The following is a 22,362-nucleotide window of genomic DNA, read 5'->3' on the forward strand; positions in this document are numbered from 1 at the left end:
TTGCAAAAAGTGCTCTGGTCTCTGGACAGCGAAATGGTCCGGGGCTTAAGTGGTTAAGGGTAAAAGTTTGTCACCATTCCACGAGCGGGTGCAATCTTGAAGCATGACATGTTGGGTATCAATTTACTCGGCGTAACATTATCTTTCACAATATAAAAAAAATTGGGCTAACTTTACTGTTGTCTTATTTTTTACTTCAAAAACGTGTATTTTTTCCAAAAAGGGGTGCGCTTGTAAGACCGCTGCGCAAATACGGTGTGACAGAAAGTATTGCAATGACCGCCATTTTATTCTCTAGGGTGTTAGAAAATTTTTATTTATAATGTTTGGGGGTTCTAAGTAATTTTCTAGCAAAAAAAAACATTTTAATTTGTAAACCGCAAATCTCAGAAAGAGGCTTGGTCCTTAAGAAGTATTAATCAACTCTGTTTACTCTTTTTAAATAGTAATCACAACAAAAACTACCCAAATGACCCTGATCAAAAGATTACATACCCTGGTCATTTTGGCCTGATAACATGCACACAAGTTGACACAAAGGGGTTTGAATGGCTATTAAAGGTAACCATCCTCACCTGTGATCTGCTTGCTTGTAATTAGTGTGTGTGTATAAAAGGTCAATGAGTTTCTGGACTCCTGACAGACCCTTGCATTTTTCATCCAGTGCTGCACTGATGTTTCTGGATTCTGAGTCATGGGGAAAGCAAAAGAATTGTCAAAGATGTGCGGGAAAAGGTAGTTGAACTGTATAAAACAGGAAAGGGATATAAAAAAATATCCAAGGAATTGAGAATGCCAATCAGCAGTGTTCAAACTCTAATCAAGAAGTGGAAAATGAGGGGTTCTGTTGAAACCAAACCACGGTCAGGTAGACCAACTAAAATTTCAGCCACAGCTGCCAGGAAAATTGTTCAGAATGTAAAGAAAAACCCACAAATAACTTCAGGTGAAATACAGGACTCTCTGAAAACATGTGCTGTGGCTGTTTCAAGATGCACAATAAAGAGGCACTTGAAGAAAGATGGGCTGCATGGTCGTGTCGCCAGAAGAAAGCCATTACTATGCAAATGCCACAGAGTATTCCACTTGCAATACGCCAAACAGCACAGAGACAAGCCTCAACTCTTCTGGCACAAAGTCATTTGGCGTGATAAGACCAAAATTGAGCTTTTTGGCCACAACCATAAAAACTAAATTTGGAGAGGAGTCAACAAGGCCTATGATGAAATGTACACCATTCCTACTGTGAAACACGGCGGTGGATCGCTGATGTTTTGGGGATGTGTAAGCTACAAAGGCACAGCAAAATTTGGTCAAAATTGATAGCAAGATGAATGCAGTATGTTATAAAAAAAAACTGAAGAACATTTGCATTCATCAGCCAGGAAGCTGCACATGGGACATACTTGGACATTCCAACATGACAATAATCCAAAACACGAGGCCAAGTCAACGTGTTATTGGCTACAGCAGAATAAAGTGAAGGTACTGGAGTAACCATCTCAGTCTCCTGACCTCAATATCATTGAGCCACTCTGGGGAGATCTCAAACGTGCAGTTCATGCGACAGCCCAAGAATTTACAGGAACTGGAGGCTTTTTGCCAAGAGGAAATGGCAGCTTTACCATCTGAGATGATAAAGAGCCTCATCCACAAATGCCACAAAAGACTTCAAGCTGTCATTGATGTTAAACGGGGCAATACACGGTATTAGGAACTGGGGTATGTAAACTTTTAATCAGGGTCATTTGGGTAGTTTCTGTTGCCATTATGATTTAAAAAGAGTAAACACAGTTGAATGATAATAAATGGCTTCAGCCAAACACTAATCATGAGTGAAAGAAAAGTTTTTGTGTTATTCCTATTCTCTGAAAAATGGCCAAGAATTCATAAATTCTGCCAGGGTATGTAAACTACTGTGTATATAAGGGCACAGATGCGTGCTTGCTTTATGTTACAATCAGTAAGTAGAGGTCAGTGCCCTCCCGAGAGGTCAGTGTGTGAAGGGAGCAGTCAGAAGTGTGTACCTGCACCAAAGTGTCCAGGTCAGAACAGACAAATGCCCGAGCCTGAGTGTGACGGTCTATGAGGGAGGGAACAACTAGTAAGCTGCAGGATAAGAAGCCAAGCTGACGGAGGTTCAGCGTGTGTGCACTAGCACTGGGACTGTGTGTTTTTGATGGTCTGGAGGGCCGAGGCACGAGGCCTGAGTCGCGGGGCTGATAAAGAGCTGGAAGGCTGAATTCTATGTTTTGTTGCATTGATGGTGAGAACCTGCGTGGGAAGATATTAATTTGTGAACTTTTCATTTTGTTTAAATATAAGTGGGCAGAAAAGGCCCTGAAAAGACACTTCTGGCATGGAGTAAACTCACTGTTTGGTACTATCAATGAGCTTGAAAACATAATTTTGCCAGCAATAGATCACCATAATAAGATTCTATTGCTGCATGGAGATGCTGGACAGAACTGCACAGCTCTGTATTAGAAGGAAGTGCTACAATGTCAATACACTACCAATTTGTGTTTACAATGACCTGCTACAAGTTCTCCTATTGAGTGCTGAATAACAAGATCTGAAGCCCAGAAGCTGATCATTCAGCTCTTGGGCTTAGTACAGAATGCCAGCTGTCACTGATAGCATTTCAGCCTACATGCTAGCTGAGACCCGCTGGAGCCACTGAGTCCAGGTGCCGTTTTAAAATGGTGCTAGGGACGAATATATTATATATATTTTCTATTGGGGAATATTTTCTAGGTTAAATCCATGATGTTTTAAAGTGACATATGTAAGAGAATGTAAGAGATTGTAAGACCAGTACATGTTGATACAGGTTGCTGCGGGTCTTGTGTGATGTTCATCAGATTTAGGCAATATATTGTATATTATTGAATTCTGCCACTGTATAGCCTGTGGCAAGGAATAATTTAAATAGAGATCTCAGGGTACATGAAATGTGAGTTATTCATTGAGATGCATTTTGTCTCGAGCTAGCCAGTTTATTTGTTTTAATAAAGTTAACATCAAAACCCATCTAAAGCAAAAACTGAAAATTAAATACAGTGCCTTGAAAAAGTATTCATACCCCTTAAAATGTTCCACATTTTGTCATGTTACAACCAAAAACGTAAATGTATTTTATTGGGATTTTATGTGATAGACCAACTCAAAGTGGTACCTAATTGTGAAGTGGAAGGAAAATTATAAATGGTTTTCAACATTTTTTACAAATAAATATTGAAAAGTGTGGTGTTCATTTGTATTTAGTCCCCCTGAGTCAATACTTTGTAGAACCACCTTTCGCTGCAATTACAGCTGCAAGTCTTTTTGGGATGTCTCTATCAGCTTTGCACATCTAGAGAGTGACATTTTTGCCCATTCTTTTTTGCAAGCTAGCTCAAGCTCTGTCAGATTGGATGGAGAGCGTCTGTGAACAACAATTTTCAAGTCTTGCCACAGATTTAGGTCTGGACTTTGACTGGGCCATTCTAACACATGAATATGCTTTGATCTAAAGTCCATTCTATTGTAGCCCTGGCTGTATGTTTAGGGGCGTTGTCCTGCTGGAAGGTGAACCTCCGCCCCAGTCTCAAGTCTTTTGCAGACTCTAACAGGTTTTCTTCTAAGATTGCCCATCTTCCCATCAACTCTGACCAGCGTTCCTGTCCCTGATGAAGAAAAGCATCCCTACAACATGATGCTGCATGTTTCACGGTGGCGATAGTGTGTTTAGGGACATGTGCAGTGTGAGTTTTCCACCACACATAGTGTTTTGCTTTTAAGCCAAAAAGTTCAATTTTGGTCTCATCTGACTAGAGCAACTTCTTCCACATTTGCTGTGTCCCCTGCATGGCTTCTCGCAAACTGCAAACAGGACTTCTTATGCCTTTATTTCTTCAATGGCTTTTTTCTTGCCACACTTCCATAAAAGCCAGATTTGTGGAGTGCACGACTAATAGTTGTACTGTGGACAGATTCTTTCACCTAAGCTGTGGATCGCTGCAGTTTCTGCAGAGTTACCATGGGCCTCTTGGCTTGCTTCTCTGATTAATGCTCTCTTTCCCCGGCCTGTCAGTTTAGGTGGACGGCCATGTCTTGGTAGGTTTGCAGTTGTGCCATACTCTTTCCATTTTCGGATGATGGATTGAACAGTGCTCTGTGAGATGTTCAAAGCATGGGATATTTTTTTCTATAACCTAACCCTGCTTTAAACTTCTCCACAACTTTATCCCTGACCTGTCTGGTGTGTTCCTTGGCCTTCATGATGCTGATTGTTCACTAAAGTTGTCTAACAAACCTGAGATTAAAGTACACACAGGTGGACTCTATTTACTAATTAGATGACTTCTGAAGGCAATTGTTTCCACTAGATTTCCAAGGGGTATCAGAGTAAAGGGGACTGAATACAGATGCACACCACACTTTTCAGATATTTATTTGTAAAAAAGTTGAAAACCATTTATCATTTTCCTTCCACTTCACAATTATGTGCCACTTTGTGTTGGCCTATCACATAAAATCCCCAAAAAATACATTTATGTTTTTGGTTGTAACATGACAAAATGTAAAGGGGTATGAATGCTTTTTCAAGGCACTGTATATTGCAGCTTACCAGTCCCTTTTTCAGGATTTTCCTTTTTCACCTGGTAATCCTGCTAGTAACACAATCCCTGTCTGAGGGTGACAACACTCTCTCACTGTACTCTATTCTATGGAGGAGCAAAGTTTTCCTTGTCAAAAGAAGTTTATTGAGTATACAATGTTATAAAGATACATAAAGTAAGTTTACAAGGATCTATAAAGTAAGCTCATTGTTTTACAGTAGGGTTTATATAGGTAAATATCATGAAATTTCAAATATTAAACATTGGGTTCACGTAAACCTAAATTAAAGATATATATCATTTCCTTAGTTACTTTTGTAGGTATTTAAATGATTTATACCTACTATACATATTGTTTACAAGTAGAGTGTATATAGGTCAAATAAATTCTGATAATGAGCTTTAATCGTAAGGTGGAGAAAAGGAAAGAGAAAGAAGAAAAAGGGTTGAAAGGTAAAGGTATGGTCCACAAGGTTGTCTCGCTCGTCAGTTTATTATTCTTTTTAGTTCTCTTTGAAGCCTTAGAATGGGTGTCTCTGTAAGTTATTTAATCTGTTACCATGGCAACAGGACAGAGTCATTGAAGTTTGACAAGAACTGTTGTTTTATCCAAGGATGCCAAAGTTTTTCAAATTTTGGAATTTGATTTTGATCGATGGCTACCATCTTAGCATGGGACATTGTATTATTCATTCTGTGAATTGTTTCTGCTAGTACCAATGTAGGAGATTTCCATGCCTTGGCCACTGTTTGTTTTGCAGCCGTTATTAGTTGGATCATAAGTTTGAATTGAGAGAGTGTTAACCATTCCGGTTTTAGATTAAATAAAGTTAAATATGGATCTGGTTGTATTATTTTTTTAAATATTTTAGATGCAATCACGAAGACTTCCTTCCAGAAGGTTTGGATTACTGGGCACGTCCACCATATGTGTAAATATGTGCCTATTTCTGGGTATCCTCGAAAACAAAGAGCTGAGGTATTAGGTGAGGAGCAAAGTTTTCACCCTAGACTGCTCTCCTGATTTGGCTTACAAATGTGTCCCCTCGTTCATCTTCATTACATAGGGGATGGGGCATTTGTAGGTTACAGAAGATAGCTTGGAAGAAAGATAACCTTGTGTGAGATTGCACGCAAATTGACAAGGACACCGCATTTCTGGCAGGATCAATATGTATTTTTTGTGCTTTGAGAAAAATATACACAGTGGAAAAAAAAAAAAAATACTACCACCACATCTTCTGTTTTAAAGCTGAATTCCAGACACAAAGCAAACATTAAATACATATGTGGGAACTGTTTTATCTTCCATAGGATTTGTATTTCTGTCCATCCAGCCCTGAGATTTACATACCCTTATCACACAGCACAACCCACCTAGAAACCTGACATTTCTCAACACAGCTAGGTCAACTCCCTGCCTCTAGCTTGTAATTGGACAGTAAATAAGCAGCAAAAAACAGACAAGGTCATCTCTATCTTCTCTCCTCCTGTCAGCAGAAGTGAATGCAGGAAACTGGATTGGCGCCTAGTACTGTACCTCCTGTCTCAGTCTGTTTTGTTGTACAGCAGCGGTCTCAAACCTTTTTGGCACCAGGGATTAGTTTCACTGCAGCCAATTTTCCCAGGGAGCGGGAGGCGTTGGCTGGTGGATGGTTTAGGGGATGGGATATTCACGGAGTTGGTCCTCAGCCACCCTTTACAGCACAGTCCCCCCTTTATATCAATGTCCACAGTTCCCCTTCACATCACAACCCCATTTACATTACAGTGCCTATTTACAGTGCAGTCCCGTTTATATCACAGTGTCCCTTTACATTAATGTAATGGGGACTACTCTGTAAAGGGGCACTGTAATGTAAAGGGGGCTACACTGTAAAGGGGGGCTGTGATATAAAGGGGGCACTGTAATGTAAAGGGGCTCTGTAATGTAAAGGGGGAACTGTGATTAAAGGGAACTGCTCTGTAAATTGGGGAGACTGTAATATAAAAGGGGGCTTCACTGTAAAGGGGGCACTGTGATATAAAGGGGACTGCACTGTTATGATTACAGGGCCCCTTTACAGTGCAGTCCCCTTTATATTACAATGCCCCTAGCAATCACAGCCTCCTCCATCACAGTGCCCCTGCAGTCTGCCCCCCCCCCCTTTCCTCTCTAACATCACACTTCCCAATTCTAATCTCTGCCTCCCCTGCACAGGACTCCTACCTTTGGCAGGGTAGAGGCTGTGATCAGTCTGTATGTGCTTTCCTGGCTCCCCGCCTGCCCAACAATGTCATCCTATCAGCAGGGCAGGGGGTGGGAGGAGCTCTCCATCCCGATCTGCAGCTCCTTCCACCCCCTGCTCTGCTGATAGGATGACATCATCAGCCGGGCGAGCAGAGGAGCCGAGAGAGGATACATAGGCATAGCCGCACAGCAGGAGGTGTGTGGAGAACGTGGCCTGTGACAGCCCTGTGCGGACCACAGTCACAGCTCATCTCCTGCTGTGCGGCCTGGTCATCAACAGGCTGCGGACCGGCACTGGTCTGCGGCCTGGGGGGTTTGGGACCCCTGCTATACAGGAAATTACAAGAGGCTAAAAACAGTCAAATTCAGGTTTTTAATCTAGATGCATTTAACACACAATAATTATTTTTTGAAATACATAACTGCATTCATTGGTGTTTTTTAAATGTCCCACTTTACATGGGTTTATACAGTTGCTTGCACAATACCATTACATATCTCCATTAGCAAACCCAGATAGTAGACTCATACCTACTGTATGTTCCTACTAGCAACCAAACAAATACATATGCTAAGTAATTTAGGCCCCTAGTGCTGTATGAAAGTAAAGGTGACATATTTAATCTCTCTCATTTTTATTTATCATGCACTTATAATCTTGTAGAAGTAATATTGTTATACATTTTATCCTTCACCAACCCACCTTTCTTGAATGCGAACCCAGAGATCGCTGAAGTGGCGCTGATTTTCTTTCCGATGTTTCTTCTTTTTGTATTTTCTTTCAGTTTTATCAATTGGATGTACATTGTCAGACATTGTCAGGTCAGGTAACAGCTCCTTGTCTGAAGATGGAAGTCCTGATGATATTGGTGCAGGTGATAACTTTGAGGAGGATGGCCCTTTTCTACTTTTGCCACTGCAAAAATCCATTTTAAAATGTAAGAAACACAAAAAAAAAACAGTGTTGTTGCCTATGGTTAATAAAAGATGAGATCTAATTGGTCACTATGGGTAACAACATTGTTACCACGTTCTTTTCTCTGCTTTTCTTGCAAATATCCTCAACATTGTATGGAATATTTTTGTTGAATTGAATCACATTTGAAAAATCACTCTGAATTAATGCTGGCATATTTTTACTCAGCAGATACTGTATGTGCCCAAAAGTATGTTGATAGCACTTCAAATTATTGAGGTCAGGTGTTTTCATAGAAGGTATTGTTAATGCTATAGAATACAAAGATCTTTTTGTATTAAGAGGAAACACCTTTGGGATGAACTGGAATGTTGATCACAAGTCAGGTCTTCTGTCCATCATCACTACCTAACCTCACAAATGCCCCTTTGGCTAAATGGGCACAAATTCTCACAAACATATTTTTATAATCTTGTGACAAGCCTTCCCACAGAAAGGCTCTGAAAAAGTTATGATTTAGTATGGTTAGTAAGACTAGCCCACAGATGATCTCAAGCTGTGAAATACCAAGCTTTGCCCACTTTGCTAGTGCATGTCAAGTTATATCCCATAAAACAATGAGTTTTTTCATTTCAAACATTTTCAATTGCAACAAACTGTACTTTTAAAAACTGCAAGGTCACAGAAGAGTCCCTGCTTAATTGGCCAAAATTCAAGCCATGGGTGGCCCCAAGGGCACCACATAGCTGAATTAACTTCAATATAAAAATTGAAGGAGCCAGGTGGAAAATTCTTAGCTAAACAGTGATTGCTTCCAATCAGATGCAGTCACTGTTCAAGCTTTCTGAAAGCCACAGGCACTGCGGCTGTCAGAATATACCAGCCAGATAGGGATATTCTTCCATCCATGTTGTTTAGTGTGGATGGGGGAATTTATTGTTTCTCTCTTTTAACCAATGGGTTGAGGCTAAGTAAAAGATATCTTGATGTTTATGGCTAGCTTTGGACGGTGGTCACTGATTCATTCAGTGGGGAATTTTCTCACAATTCTTGTTCTGGTAACTCAAAATGTTATATTTTCCCTCATGTTCTGCCCTTGTTACAGTGGCCATTGCAATTAATAAAGAGAGTAAACCTCCCCAGTGAAGATATTTGAAGGGGCTGCCTAACACACCAGAATAGACCAAAAATTAGACCTGTTGTTTTTTTTGCTAGTGCAGCACACTTCAGCGTAGAGTAGTGTGTTAACATATGTTGTAGTGTACTGCAACACAATGAATTGTACTACAGCACACTAACACATGTAACATCCACAACCACAATGCAGTGGTGTAAATGACCCTTAACCCCTTTGCGTCAGTGCCTCCCGGCCCTTTTAGAGGTTTCAGATGCTGGGAGTTGGAGTTAATGATCATGTGATCACCTTGATTGGCCGTCACGGCGATCACACAGCTCTCGATCGCTTTCCGTTAGCCACCAGTAACTAAATTTGGGTACTGTCGGCACTTAGGGGTTAAACCAGGCATGTCCAAAGTCCAGCCCGAGGGCCAATCACATCCCCGTGGTTATCTAAACCAGCCTTTCTCAGCCAGTGTGCCGTGGGATCAGGGCTGTCAGATGAGCCCGATCCCCTGCCGAACTGTACATCGTCACTGTGAGAAGATCAGTCAGCCTCAAAAGTGAAAGTAAAGTGCAGGGGAGTGTGCTGTGCTCTCTGCTTCCCCCTACAGTGCAGTACCCGGCTGAATGAGGAGGTTGGAAAGGTACAGTACTGTGATTGAAGCTAGATTCGTTTTAAAAGGGCTTTATTCATGTGTCTGTGCATGTGTGTCTGTATGTGTGTGTGTGTGCATGTGTCTGTATGTATGTGTGTGTGTGTGTGCATGTGTCTGTATGTATGTGTGTGTGTGTGTGCATGTGTCTGTATGTATGTCTGTATGTGTGTGTGTGTGTGCATGTGTCTGTATGTAGTCTGTATGTATGTGTGTGTGCATGTGTCTGTATGTGTTTGTATGTGCATGTGTGTGCAAGTGTCTGTGTATGTGTCTGTATGTGTGTGTACATGTGTCTGTATGTATGTGTATGCATGTGTCTGTCTGTATGTATGTGCGTGTGCATGTGTCTGTATGTATGTGTATGCATGTGTCTGTATGTGTGTGCATGTGTCTGTGTGTATGTATGCGTGTATGTTACTTTTAATCTGCCCCCTCCCATTTCCTGTACCATCAGAACTGCTTTTGTAGGGCTTGTTTGTGATAGCAGCCAGGACTGCTGCTCCTCTGAAAAGCAATCCATGCAAAGATCGCTTTTCAGAGGCATTTGACAGGCAGTAAAGAGGCATTATGTTGCCTCCTCACCACCTGTTTTAAGCCCGTAAATGCAGCATCACTATACCGCAAATGTGCATTGCACACAGTTGCGGGATAGTTGCAGTACCCCAAGTAGCCCCATTAAGCCTGGGTATACCTCCAGCTGCAGCCACAGCATGTGTTCACCCCCAGCTGCTCCCTCTGCAGCTAAAGGGGGAGAAGTTGGGGGTGGTAAAAACGGCTTAATCATGTGGTTTTACTGCCCCTCCAACCTGACATGTGAACAAGCCCTTGGTTCAGATCTGTGTGGCTGCGTGCTACGTGTAGGGCAGCCCATTCATTTCAATGGGCTTCCCTACCCACAAAAATGCAGGGAAAGAAGTCTCCCGACCTTCCTTTTTTTTTTTTTTTTTTTTTTAATTGCACTGAGAATTAACGGTACCCCTAAAGAGCAGAGCATTCATCTGTGTGTCGGGAATGAGCACGACAAAGGCAAGAGAATTCTTGTTGGGCAGTGTATTAGTGCTCGAATGAACACACTTGGACCGAATTTTAATGGTTCAAAGAATGTCAGGCAAAATGGTCGGCCCTCACACATGTTCACTTCATCAAATCTGGCCCTCTTTGAAAAAAGTTTGGACACCCCTGAGTTAAACAAATTATCTTCTATCTCTTCCTATGATCAAAGTGTAACTAAACCCAAAAATACACATTTCTTTTTCATATATCATGGGACACAGAGTAAGGCTAATTAATATTCATTACGTGCTGGGTTAAACTTCATCATTAGGTGAATGGACACTGGTACACCAAAGGTCTTCAGACAGGAAGTGATCCCCTATATAACCCCTCCCATACAGGAAGTACAGTGGGGACAGAAAGTATTCAGACCCCCTTAAATTTTTCACTCTTTGTTATATTGCAGCCATTTGCTAAAATCATTTAAGTTCATCTTTTTTTCCTCATTAATGTACACATAGCACCCCATATTGACAGAAAAACACAGAATTGTTGACATTTTTGCAGATTTATTAAAAAAGAAAAACTGAAATATCACATGTTCCCAAGTATTCAGACCCTTTTCTGTGACACTCATATATTTATTTCAGGTGCTGTCCATTTCTTCTGATCCTTCAGATGGTTCTACACCTTCATTTGAGTCCAGCTGTGTTTGATTATACTGATTGGACTTGATTAAGAAAGCCACACACCTGTATATATAAGAGCTTACAGCTCACAGTGCATGTCAGAGCAAATGAGAATCATGAGGTCAAAGGAGCTGCCTGAATGAGGAAAAAAATGAACTTAAATGATTTTAGCAAATGGCTGCAATATAACAAAGAGTGAAAAATTTAAGGGGGTCTGAATACTTTCCGTCCCCACTGTACTTTAGTTTTTTACCAGTGTCTGCAAGGTGGATGGCACGGTTTGTTTGAGCTCTCTGAGCTCCAGGTCTCTAGTCCCACAAATGGTTCCAAAAATGAATCAAGGGATTGACCGATCGGATCCATTTGACACAGGCTTTTATGCTTAGATAAATGGTACCCGAGCCTCGCAAAGAAGACTCAAGATCCTGCAAGGTTTTGCCTGTAATGTGGTCTCTGGGCGCTGGACCCTGCGGAGTGGAAATCCTGGATGCTACAGTGCTAAGGCATTTCCTGCATGGTGCTGTACAGGTCCAAGGGAGTGGACCCTAAACATGAAAGGGTACCCAGTCCTTGAAGGTCCAAGTGACAGGAACCCGCTGTGAAGGGTGAAGATTGGGCCCTTAGTCTCTAAGTGGCTCTGCGCCTGGATGGGTAAGTGAAACCTCTTTATTTTATTTTTGTGGGGTGTCCCAGTGATTGTAACAATCAGTCAAGCTAACTAAAGGCTGGACACCTGTGCACGGTGACCATACGGGGGAGTTCTGGGCTAGCTGTGGGTGTTTGTAAAATGTACCTTTTTTGCTTGTGTCTGGCTGTTTTTTTAAGCTGTATGATGGCTCACGAAGGTGTGCCCTTTCGCCTTGGTTCGCCATGGCGCACGTGCTTTTGCAAGAGTGCCGCTGGGCTCAGCAGTTTTTTTGGTGGCCATGGTGCACGCGGCTTTGCCGCAAACTCGCCGTAGCCTTTATCTGGCACACAAAGATTTGCATCGTACGCGATTACAGTCACGCCCGTTCCCGGGACCACGCACATGCGTGTGCACGCACAGAATGTTCCCAGCTTATTTAAGCTATGCAGGCCAAGCATATGGTGCTTCCAGAAGGCAGCTGAGGGACACAGAGCAGGATCTGAATAGACCCTTGCAGTGGTTCATTTTTCCTTATCCGGGTCACGTGAGTCACCAGGTGTTGCTTGGCAGGCTAAAGGTGCTTAGCAGGATTGTTGCATAGGAGCTTGGTGAGCCCTATTAAAGGGTCTCCCTTCTGAGGTGTTTTAATATATACCCAAGTACTCTTTGTTTGCGGCTATTTAATGTCTTCCAAAAAGAGGAGTGGGACTAACACCACAGGGAAGGGCACACCTATGTAATCAGTAGTTCCTGATGAACCTAGTCGTATCCCTAGTGTTGTATGCCCTGAAGGACCAGAGGCTTCCGGGCAATCTAGGCCGCTGCGCCTATCTGGTATTGTGTCTACAGTCAATGCTGCTGCTTCACCCTTTATCACTAAGGATGAACTGTCCTCAGCCCTAGCCTGGTTAGAGCACAGAATTGCCGGCATGATTGCCTCCATCCTGCAGGGTGGCAGGAAGCGTGATAGATCCCCCTCCCCGGAGTGCCCGGCAGATGAATCTGCTTCCGAGCAATCTGGACAAGAAGATATCCAGTCGATGTCTGCCTCTCAGTCGCAGAGGCTTTTGATCATGACTCTGACCAAACTGGTTCGTTCTGCCGTTAAGTTGCCTCTCGCAGAGGTGACTGAGCCCACCTGATCCTCTTTGGGATCTCTGAGACCTTTTCTGGTCGCACAGACTTTCCCGCTACACCCCCTATTGGAACAGGTGGTATATGCTGATTGGGAAAATCATGACAGGACTTTTTTGCTTCCTTAAAGGTTTTCCCTTTTATATCTCATGGATGAAAAGTTTGTTAAAAAATGGAGCATGCCAGCCGTAGATGCAGCAGTCTCTTCCATAAACAAGAACTTAACTTGTCCAGTAGATGATGCACAGGGCTTGAAAGATGCTGTTGACAAGAAATTGGAGTTATTATTAAAGGCTTCCTTTCTTTTCTTCCAGTTCAGCTATTCAGCCAGCTGTTGCAGCAATTGGTATTTGCCAGTCCATAAATGATCAGGTCAAACAGCCTGATAGGCCTAACCAGGAGGATGATCTGCCTGAAAGTAAGACAGATATTCAAGCGCTGTGTTTTGCTGTTGATGCTTTAAAGGATTCAATATAGCAGGTTTCTCGTCTCGCTCTCTTGTCTGTACATGTGCGCAGACTTTTATGGCTTAAGAGCTGGTCAGCCGAGCTTCCTTGTAAAAAGTTATTGGCAGGTTTCCCGTTTCATGGGGAACGTTTATTCTGTGATCACTTGGACAAATATATCCAAAAGATATATTTTGGATTTTTGTTAGGGAACATTGTTTGTTTTTTTTTTTTGTTTTTTTTTTGTGGGTGTTTTATATACTATTTACATTTTTTGTGAAAGAGTAGCATGAGGTAAATTGTACACCTTATGCCGCGTACACACAAGCGGACTTTTCGACCGGACTGGTCCGACGGACTGAGTACGGCGGACAATTCGACCTTGTGTGGGCTTCATCTGACCTGCAGCAGACTTTTTCGGTTGAAAATCTGACGGACTTTAAATTTGGAATCTGTTTCAAATCTTTACGTCGGAACCCCGCCGGACCCAGTTCCTATTGAAAAGTCCGCTCGTCTGTATGCTAGTCCGATGGACGAAAACCGATGCTAGGGCAGCTATTGGCTATTGGCTATCAACTTCCTTATTTTAGTCTGGTCATACGTCATCACGTACGAATCTGTCGGACTTTGGTGTGATCGTGTGTAGCTAAGTCCGTTCGTTGGGAAAGTCTGTTGGAAGTCCACCGAAAGTCCGTCGGGTAGTCCGTCGGACCAGTCCAGTCGAAACGTCAGCTCATGTGTATGCGGCATTACTCATTCACCTGGGGATGGGGACAGATATTTAGGGGATTCTAAAAGGGGATTTCAGGTTTTGATAAGTCCCCTCCGCAGACCCCCACATGCCTTTTGGAAGACAGGATATGCTTTGTCTCTATCAACATAGGGACAAGGTGCCTTGCAAGAAGGAGAGCCTTGGCTTCCCCCCTTGCAATGTACCCTTCCAATGTTGAGGACATTAGGCGTGTATGGTTTAGCAGTAAGTGAGGGGTGCATGCCACCCCCTCTTTCTTTACAGTTTAAATGCCACCCCCACCTCACCTTGCAAGGTTCCCTCCCTATGTTGAGCATTGTAGAGCCATATCAATCACAATGAGCACTGGATAATAGGCCTGCCGCCACAACAATCCTGCCCCACCCCAACTTCCATCACAAATAATAACTCCCAAGCACTGATGGAATATAAAGAACAGCACCAGGGTACCTGGGTGATATCATTGACCCAATATGGTCATGGCCATATTGGGTCAATGATGTTATCCAGGATTCCTTCTGGCTTGCTTATCATTTTAAACAGAAACCAGCAAATAATCTGTCATGTAGAGGTGGTAGTGATACTGCCGCTAAACAACAGGCTTCTGGATACATCCGACTGAGAATTGGGTGGGCAAACTGGCCAAGTATAGAAAATTTGTCTGCCCACTCGCCGAGCCACAAATAGGCTGGGTTTGCTGAGCCCTGGTAAGTTTGCTCATCCCTACTAAGTTGTATAAAGGTCTGCCTGACAATACAAAAATTGAATAGATTAAGTAGATCCTCATATTACATAGATCTGGCAAAGGAAATAATACTGGGACTGTGTAGACAGATTTTAGTATTTTGGTGGGTATTTTGGAAAATGTTTTATTCATGGTATAGTTAACTAGGTAAGTAACCTGGATGGGAACCTAGCTAATTATATGTCCGCTATTGACTTACCCTCTTTATCTGCTAAGGCTAAACAACAACTAGACGCCCCGTTAACACTAGAAGAACTACAGGTGGTGGCTTGCTCTTTCCCCACCTGCAAAGCGCCCAGGGAGGATGGCCTCCCTATGGAAGTGTAAACTTTATGCCGCAAAAGTCCACGGCTACCAACCTTAGGAGACTTTTCCTTAACATGCAACTGCAGGCGGATAATGGGGGTCACAGGGCTCTTCTCTCTCTTGACGCCAACAAGGCATTTGACAGTGTCAGCTGGCAGTACCTGTGGGCAGTGCTATCCAAGTTTGGCTTCAGGGACCAGTTTATTGCGTGGGTCAAGTTGCTATATGATTCCCCACAGGCAACTATTAGGGTGGCGGACAGGATGTCACCTGCTTTTTCTCTGGGCAGGGGAACACGTCTCCCCTGCTCTCTACAATTGCTAAGGAACCATTAGCAGCCTTGGTGAGGGCCAGCACCCAGGTCCGTGGGTTCCAGTATGGTGCTCTACACGGAAACATCATGTTGTATGTAGATGACTTGATGCTCTTCTTGGGAGACACCAACCACTCACTAATGGGTGTCATGTCCATAATATCGGGATTTGGCCCCTTTTCTGGCCTGACCATAAACTGGTCTAAATCAGCCCTTATGATGCTGGACGAGGAACGGGAGGTGGAACTTCCTGATTCTTGTCCCATCCCCATAGTTACCAACTTCAAGTACCTAGGAATACGGATTTCACCCCGAGTCACGGATTATTGCTTCTTAAATGTGCATCCCCTACTGTCCCGCTTTAGAGATAAGATTAATACATGGAACAACCTCAAACTGTCACTGACAGGCAAAGCCAATTTAATTAAAATTATCTTTAATTTTAATGCCCCAGCTGCTGTACTTCCTCCACAACTCACCCGTAGTAATACACCTCAAAATCTTTAGGGTGGTAAATACCCTTTTTCAACGATTATTATGGAACACTAAGCCCCCCAGGATTAAACTGGAGCAGTTGCAGCACTCTAAGGTCAGCGGAGGCTTGGCGGCACCGAACCCTTGGCTGTACTATATAGCTGCTCAGATGCAACATCTGGTTGGCTCTTTGTCCCAGGATCCGGTGGGCTCGACAGCTCAGCTGATGCTTTTCCCCTCAGGAACTGAGACCATCTCGATGGGTCTGGAGGCGCAATTGTTCCTTAAATCCAATAAACAGACGCCAACTCTCACACTAATTCAAAGAAATTGGAACAAAGGCAGACAACTGCAGGGGGTGCTGGGATTTACAGATTTGAGTCCAATATGGGGTAATCTCTCACATGTGGAATTAGCTAAGTTACAGCAGGGGCCCAGGTTGCGCACCTTTGGTGTGACTCTGCTATCGCACATATTTAGCAATGGTAAATTGCTGTCCTTCCATGAATTACAAACCAGATTTAAACTAGATAAGTAAAAACCTAGCAGGGGAAGATAGGTGGTATATTTCTTCAACTAAAAAGATGGTATGACCAAAATCAAAACTCATTAGGAAGAATTTTAAAAAAGTATCCAAGACAAACTTTGTCTCAGCATGAGCAGAGCCAACAAGCGTTCTCACACACTTTTTTATCTAGTCCTTTTTTTGTTTATATTGTTATTAATAATCTTCTCCTTGATTGCATAATAACTTGGATCCTACCTTGTGATTGACCGCCCGGCAGGAGTGTGATGTACATCATAGCCATATCTTCTTAGCACCTCAATGACGGTGTTGTTTCCCATAAAATGCCCTATTCAAAGATTTAGAGGGTTTTTTGAATTTTTGTTTGTAAAAACATAAAACATTTGCTGTTACAGCTTACTTATATTTAACAATAACACGAAAGAAGGGAAATTGCTGCTGTCATACAATAATGAAAGAATAATTCCATAAAATAAGTTTTGGGCAAAAATTTACACTGCTCTTCAACCCCTATAATGAATGAGTCATTTTTGTTTGTTCCAAGTTATAAATAAAATACAAATGTGCAAATGAGAGCAATCAGAAACCAGCTGTTATTTGTCTAGTCCATATTAGAAAATAAATACTGATTTGATTGGTTGTGTTGGATGACATTGTTATTCCTTTATCCAGATTTTACAGACATGACTATTATTATTTTTCAACTTAGTATCCTGGTATATTTAAAAGAAAAAAAAAATATGATTTTTTTGTACTCATTGTTGAGTCCATTTCCTGGAATTCATTGACGGACATAGGAATCAGAGACACTGGCAAATAAAAAACAGTTACTAGCCCAGTATAACCCTTCCCACCACAAGCATGCATCAATTTTGTATCAAGCAATGCCAGTGTAAGACCATAAACACAAAAGGGTAGGACCTGTGTCCCTCAAAGAAGACCAGGAAAAGGATTTTATGGTGAATACAAACATCTTATTTTCTTTCTTGTTCCTTGAGTGACACAGGATTCAGAGACATTTGGGACATTCAAAAGCAGTCCAAATGTGGGTTGGGCAACACAGCACACAACATACCAACGTGCCAACTTTAAAACAACAGAATAAAACTAAAAACTACCTGCAACTCTGAAGGGACTTCTGCTTTCTGAATGACATGGTATAACTTAGAGAACGAATGAACAGAAGACCAGATAGCAGCCTTGCAAATCTGGGAAACAGTTGACTGATGCTGAAAGCCTAAGAAACGCGTTGACGTCACAATGGTCACGTGACGCCAGCCTACGCTATGCCCCTTCCAAGCTGAATTGTGGGATCGGAGATGGAATTGAAGATGTCCGCCTTACATCCATCCGCACATCTATCCGGGCAACACGCTGAGCGTGTCCAACATGATAGGCGGTGAGGAATGACTCGTCCCTGAGTAGACAGCGGCTATGGGGATACCGTCACAGCGTTGATTGAGTCCGTACGAGAATGTGTAAGGGATCCAGCAACTACTACAATCAGCAAGGTGGTAAAGTATTGACATACTCCACAGCCTGTCTCCCCTGAACAACAGGATGACACCCACTGGGCAATTGACCGTATGTTTAAGCTAAGCCTTGATTATTCAGCAACAATGTTATCAGACTTTTTGACATCATCCCGGATGGGAATTATTGATTCATTTATTGAGGCTGCTGATCTCCATTATAAGCTGTTTGTTGCATAACCCATACATCAGGGCTGCATTCTTAGTTACGGGACATTACTCTTCACATCCCATTTAGAGTGAATATTGATAAACGGCAGCTGCGCTCAACTTCACCCTGTAAATTTGACCACCAACAAGAAGGGCTTTTCTCAATCATCTAGAGCCAACTTGTGGGGACAATTACAGTTTTCCTGGCTATAATTCACTTCTGACTTTTTGAGAATATCATATTCGGTAATCCAAGGACACGTTCCTTCCGTGATGAAATCAGCGCCAGCTTTTGAACCTTAAGCCAGTTAGCGAGATCCATCTAGCCACGTTCACATTGCAGTCAATTTTTCTGTTTTAAGGGGTATCTTTAGCCGTTCCACCGGGGGCTATTCACAGGGAATCTGCAAGATATTCCCTCTTTTTTGGATCATGGTCTTCACCATATTTGACGATTTTTTTTCGCTGGGCATATATATATAATTTCCCTGTGAATATAAAAAGGCTGGTGTCCGGACCTTCAGTGTTTGTGTGTGTGTGTGTGTGTGTGTGGGGGGGTTGTTTAATTGTATGTAATTGTGTGTATATTTGTTGTCCTCACTTTCTGTGTGTCTTAAAGCATCGATTTTTTTATTGGGTGATCCCTCCTATAGAGGGAACCTGAAAAATATGATGCATGAAGTTGTATGCACCTTTATATCATTGGTATCTAAAAAGCTTTGGACTTTGTGCTTTGATCTGCATTATTGAATTTAATAAATTTTGTATTTTTAGTAAAACCAATTTTGATCTAGATTTTCTGTTGCGGAAGTAGCTACTTCCCGAATCCTGGTAGAAATACTTGGTTTCTTTTTTCTGTATGAAAGCCTAAGAAGCACTCACAGATCTAGTAAAGTGTGCTTTGATAGGAAAGGGTGGAACCTAATCTTCAAGACCATAGGTTTAAACAATAGTCTATTTGGGATGACAAAATTAGGTTTAGTTTTCCTAATAGAAGTAGTGGCTACAAGGTGGACTCCTAAAGCATGACCTACATCTAGACAATGAAGGGAAATCTCCTTCTAACATACTGAAGCCAGAGGGATGGAAGCAGAATGTTCTGGCTGAGGGGAATCCACCTTGCAATAGAAAGAGGCTCTAGACCTTAACACCAACTTGTCTCTATGTAAAATCAAAAAATGTTCTGTACAAGACAAGGGCACCAGTTCAGTCACGCACATCACAGAGCTGATGGGGAAAAGAAAGGCAACCTTGTAAGTACAGGTAGAAATGTAAATATCCTGTGACAGTATTAGATGCTGTCACTGTGACGATGGCCGTTTGCGGGACACAGAGTGTGCACATTGGCTCAGTGTAGGATTGCAGAGTATAGACGTGGACTGGAGAAAACTGCTTTTGCAGCTTTCTCCCAGTTTTGTTATTCCTGCATGGGGCACTGTAGTCTGGAGATTCCATAATGTCTTGGGTGGGACGGAATCTCCAACCCTGTGTCCAGGTTTTGTGGAGAACCAGCAGGGTGTAATGAAAGATCATCTCCTCCTTTTTTCAGGCATATGAGACTTGGAACGCAAGCTGCTCGGGAGTTGCAGTAATTTTATAGTTCCCTGAGGCTTCCAGCTGTGTCTTTTATTATGCCATGAGTGGTTATTATTGTCTGTCACACTATGTTTAGCTCTCATGCTGTGGGGTTATGACTGTGTATGTGGCATATAGGTTTTTATGTACTCACTGAGCTTCCACTTCCGGTTCCGCCATGTTGGGGGCGAATCTGGCCAATTTTAAAGTCTCTGTACAGTCTATAAATAAGAGCAATGTGGGGAGGCTGCTTTATGCCCCTGTTAAAGACTGTTTAGTTGAAATGCGTAGGGCTAGCATTTTCAGCTTCCCAAATTGCCATTTTTTTATCCTATTTGTGATCACTTTTAATCGTGTATGGTGTTTATTCAATAAATCCCATTTTTGACCTACACCATGTTGAGCTCCCTTTTTTCTTTCTCCATGGCTCCATATTGAATCGCCCCTCTGGATCATTCCGCTCTGCAATCGGAGAACGTGCGCGGCAGTTGTCTAACTTTAGCCTATGACTACCACCTTCCACCGGTGCTCGTGGCCCACAGGACACCGTCCGGCTGGACATCACAGGAGTTCATCCCCATGCCTATTTGACGCATTGCTATAATGGTATTTGCGTCCTACGGATCTGGTAAGGGTATCCATTTACTTCCATTCAACATCTGTTTGCCTGGCATCTGCTGTCTCCTTTCCATTTGAGTATCCACACACCTTCCAGTGTCTATTGGTGCCCCCGTGTTGGTGAAGATACCCTTTTACCTTTCATTACATGGACTTCCACTATTTGCTGTTCCATATTTCACTACAGACACTTTGATTATTTATTGCTGGTTCTCATTGCTGTTTTTTTTTTCACATTTGTATGTTGTTTTATCCATTTTTTCTACATGTGTTTTTAGTACACCATTTACATATTTATTATATTACACATTTCTCACATGTATATGTAATACACGTTGGATGTTTCTAGCGCTGCACTTTATGTATTTGAATATGCATCATGATGACCCTGAAGATGATAATAAAAAATATAATTCTTAAAGAGTCATGTTTGAGCATGATGTCAGTAATGTGTTCACTAGCCATGGTGGTAATAGGATATCTCCAGTGGCAACCAGAGGCAGAGCCACAGTGTTGTCCATGGAAATCTCTGGGGGTCTCCATATGTTGGAGTCAGAGATTGTCCAGGACAGCCCTAATATTGCTCTGGTGGAACAGACTGGGTCTGCACCATGCTGTGAGAGTGTGTGGCAGCAGTCCACTCACCCTATGTGTAACCCAGTTAGTAAGGGCTTAAGTCAGCTGGCCAAAGCTGAAAGTACACAGCTGAGTGTGTTGTTAGCGCCCCCAGAGCATGGTGGTGCTAGTGTGGTATTACAGCCTGCTATGAGTAAAAATGTATTGCCACAGTCTGATTTGAACCAAAGTGACATGTGCAATGTGTCTGTTGCTGGGCCACTCTGTCCCTCTGGGTCTCCCTGTGCAGTTGGAGCGGTACTGCGTGGTACCTCTGATGGGAGTGCAGGGATAACAGACTGGGACAGATGGGCAAAAAGCCTCTTGGCTATTTTGGAAAAGGCCTCTGTTAAGAGTGGAGTGGACATGATTTCTATGGTGCTAGGTGAAGGACCTGCAGAGCAACTTATATGCAAGGGTGCACTTGCTACTGCAGAGGATGTCACTCACGAGATAGAAGCACCAAGTAAGGGCAGATGCACAGAAGAGGCTATGTCCGTGATCCACAAAGAGCCTAATGATGTGGTAACGAGTGACGTACTGCCAAACAAGCTGGTTTTAATGTAAGTGCCCGATGGCACAAGTACAAATTAAGTGATTGGGTTCACAAACCAGAATATGAAATTATGTAGCGATGGTCAGTTGTCAGGACAGTTGCTGGGAGAGTGCAGAGATTTTGTCTGTCACCTGCAAGGAGGTACAAGTTGAGGTACCTGGAGACACTCTGAAATACAAAACTATGGTATCAGAAATTGTGACCTTGGAAAGTGTGATCAATTAATGATTGGTACTGCTAACAATGGTACTGGTGACTATGACATCGAAGTGCGGAACATGGCATTAACTAATGGTGTGTTACCAAGTTTATTAGGGAAAGACAAGTTAAAAATGTCAGAGGTCCCTTTGCATAACAGCCAGACAGAAAGTATTTCTGCTGTTGTGGTTCAGGACTCATGTATTGCATCCCTGGACAAACCTCATGAGATGGAAGGACTGAGCATGAACCAGCAAATGGCAAAAATCCTGACTGTTGGTCAGATAGAGCTGGATAAAACTCATGTAATCGATGGAGAAAGTTATTCTTCATTAGGTAAAGTCAAATCAGTACACCTTCAGGACAGGAAGTTGGGGAGAAGTGTTAGAAAAGACAGAGGGCCCCCTAGAAAAATGTGAGCTCAGGGACCCCAAGGATAGAGGGAGAGGGCTGAAGATACAAAAATGTAGAACTCCATTAAGATTCAGGCTAGGGCATGCCTGGAAGCACACCTGGAAAAAAGAATGGGCCTACGCAGCTGACAGCTGGCGCAGAGGTGCCCCCAATTTGGACTGGTGTGTTCCGCCC

The 22,362-nt window shown here is 42.7% G+C and overlaps 1 protein-coding gene across 1 annotated transcript in view; it reads right to left on the bottom strand.

Annotated features, from left to right (window-relative positions):
* Positions 1-22,362, bottom strand: part of TRABD2A (TraB domain containing 2A) — a 149,920-nt gene that overhangs the window by 8,563 nt on the left and 118,995 nt on the right. Inside the window, exons 5-6 of the mRNA XM_073592098.1 lie at positions 16,768-16,858; positions 7,538-7,750 (exon numbers count right to left, since the gene is read on the bottom strand). Of these exons, the coding sequence (XP_073448199.1) occupies positions 7,538-7,750; positions 16,768-16,858 (304 nt within the window). The remainder of the gene's footprint in view (positions 1-7,537; positions 7,751-16,767; positions 16,859-22,362) is intronic.

Source organism: Aquarana catesbeiana, linkage group LG01, assembly GCF_042186555.1.
Source record: "Aquarana catesbeiana isolate 2022-GZ linkage group LG01, ASM4218655v1, whole genome shotgun sequence".
Taxonomy (NCBI): Eukaryota; Metazoa; Chordata; class Amphibia; order Anura; family Ranidae; genus Aquarana; species Aquarana catesbeiana.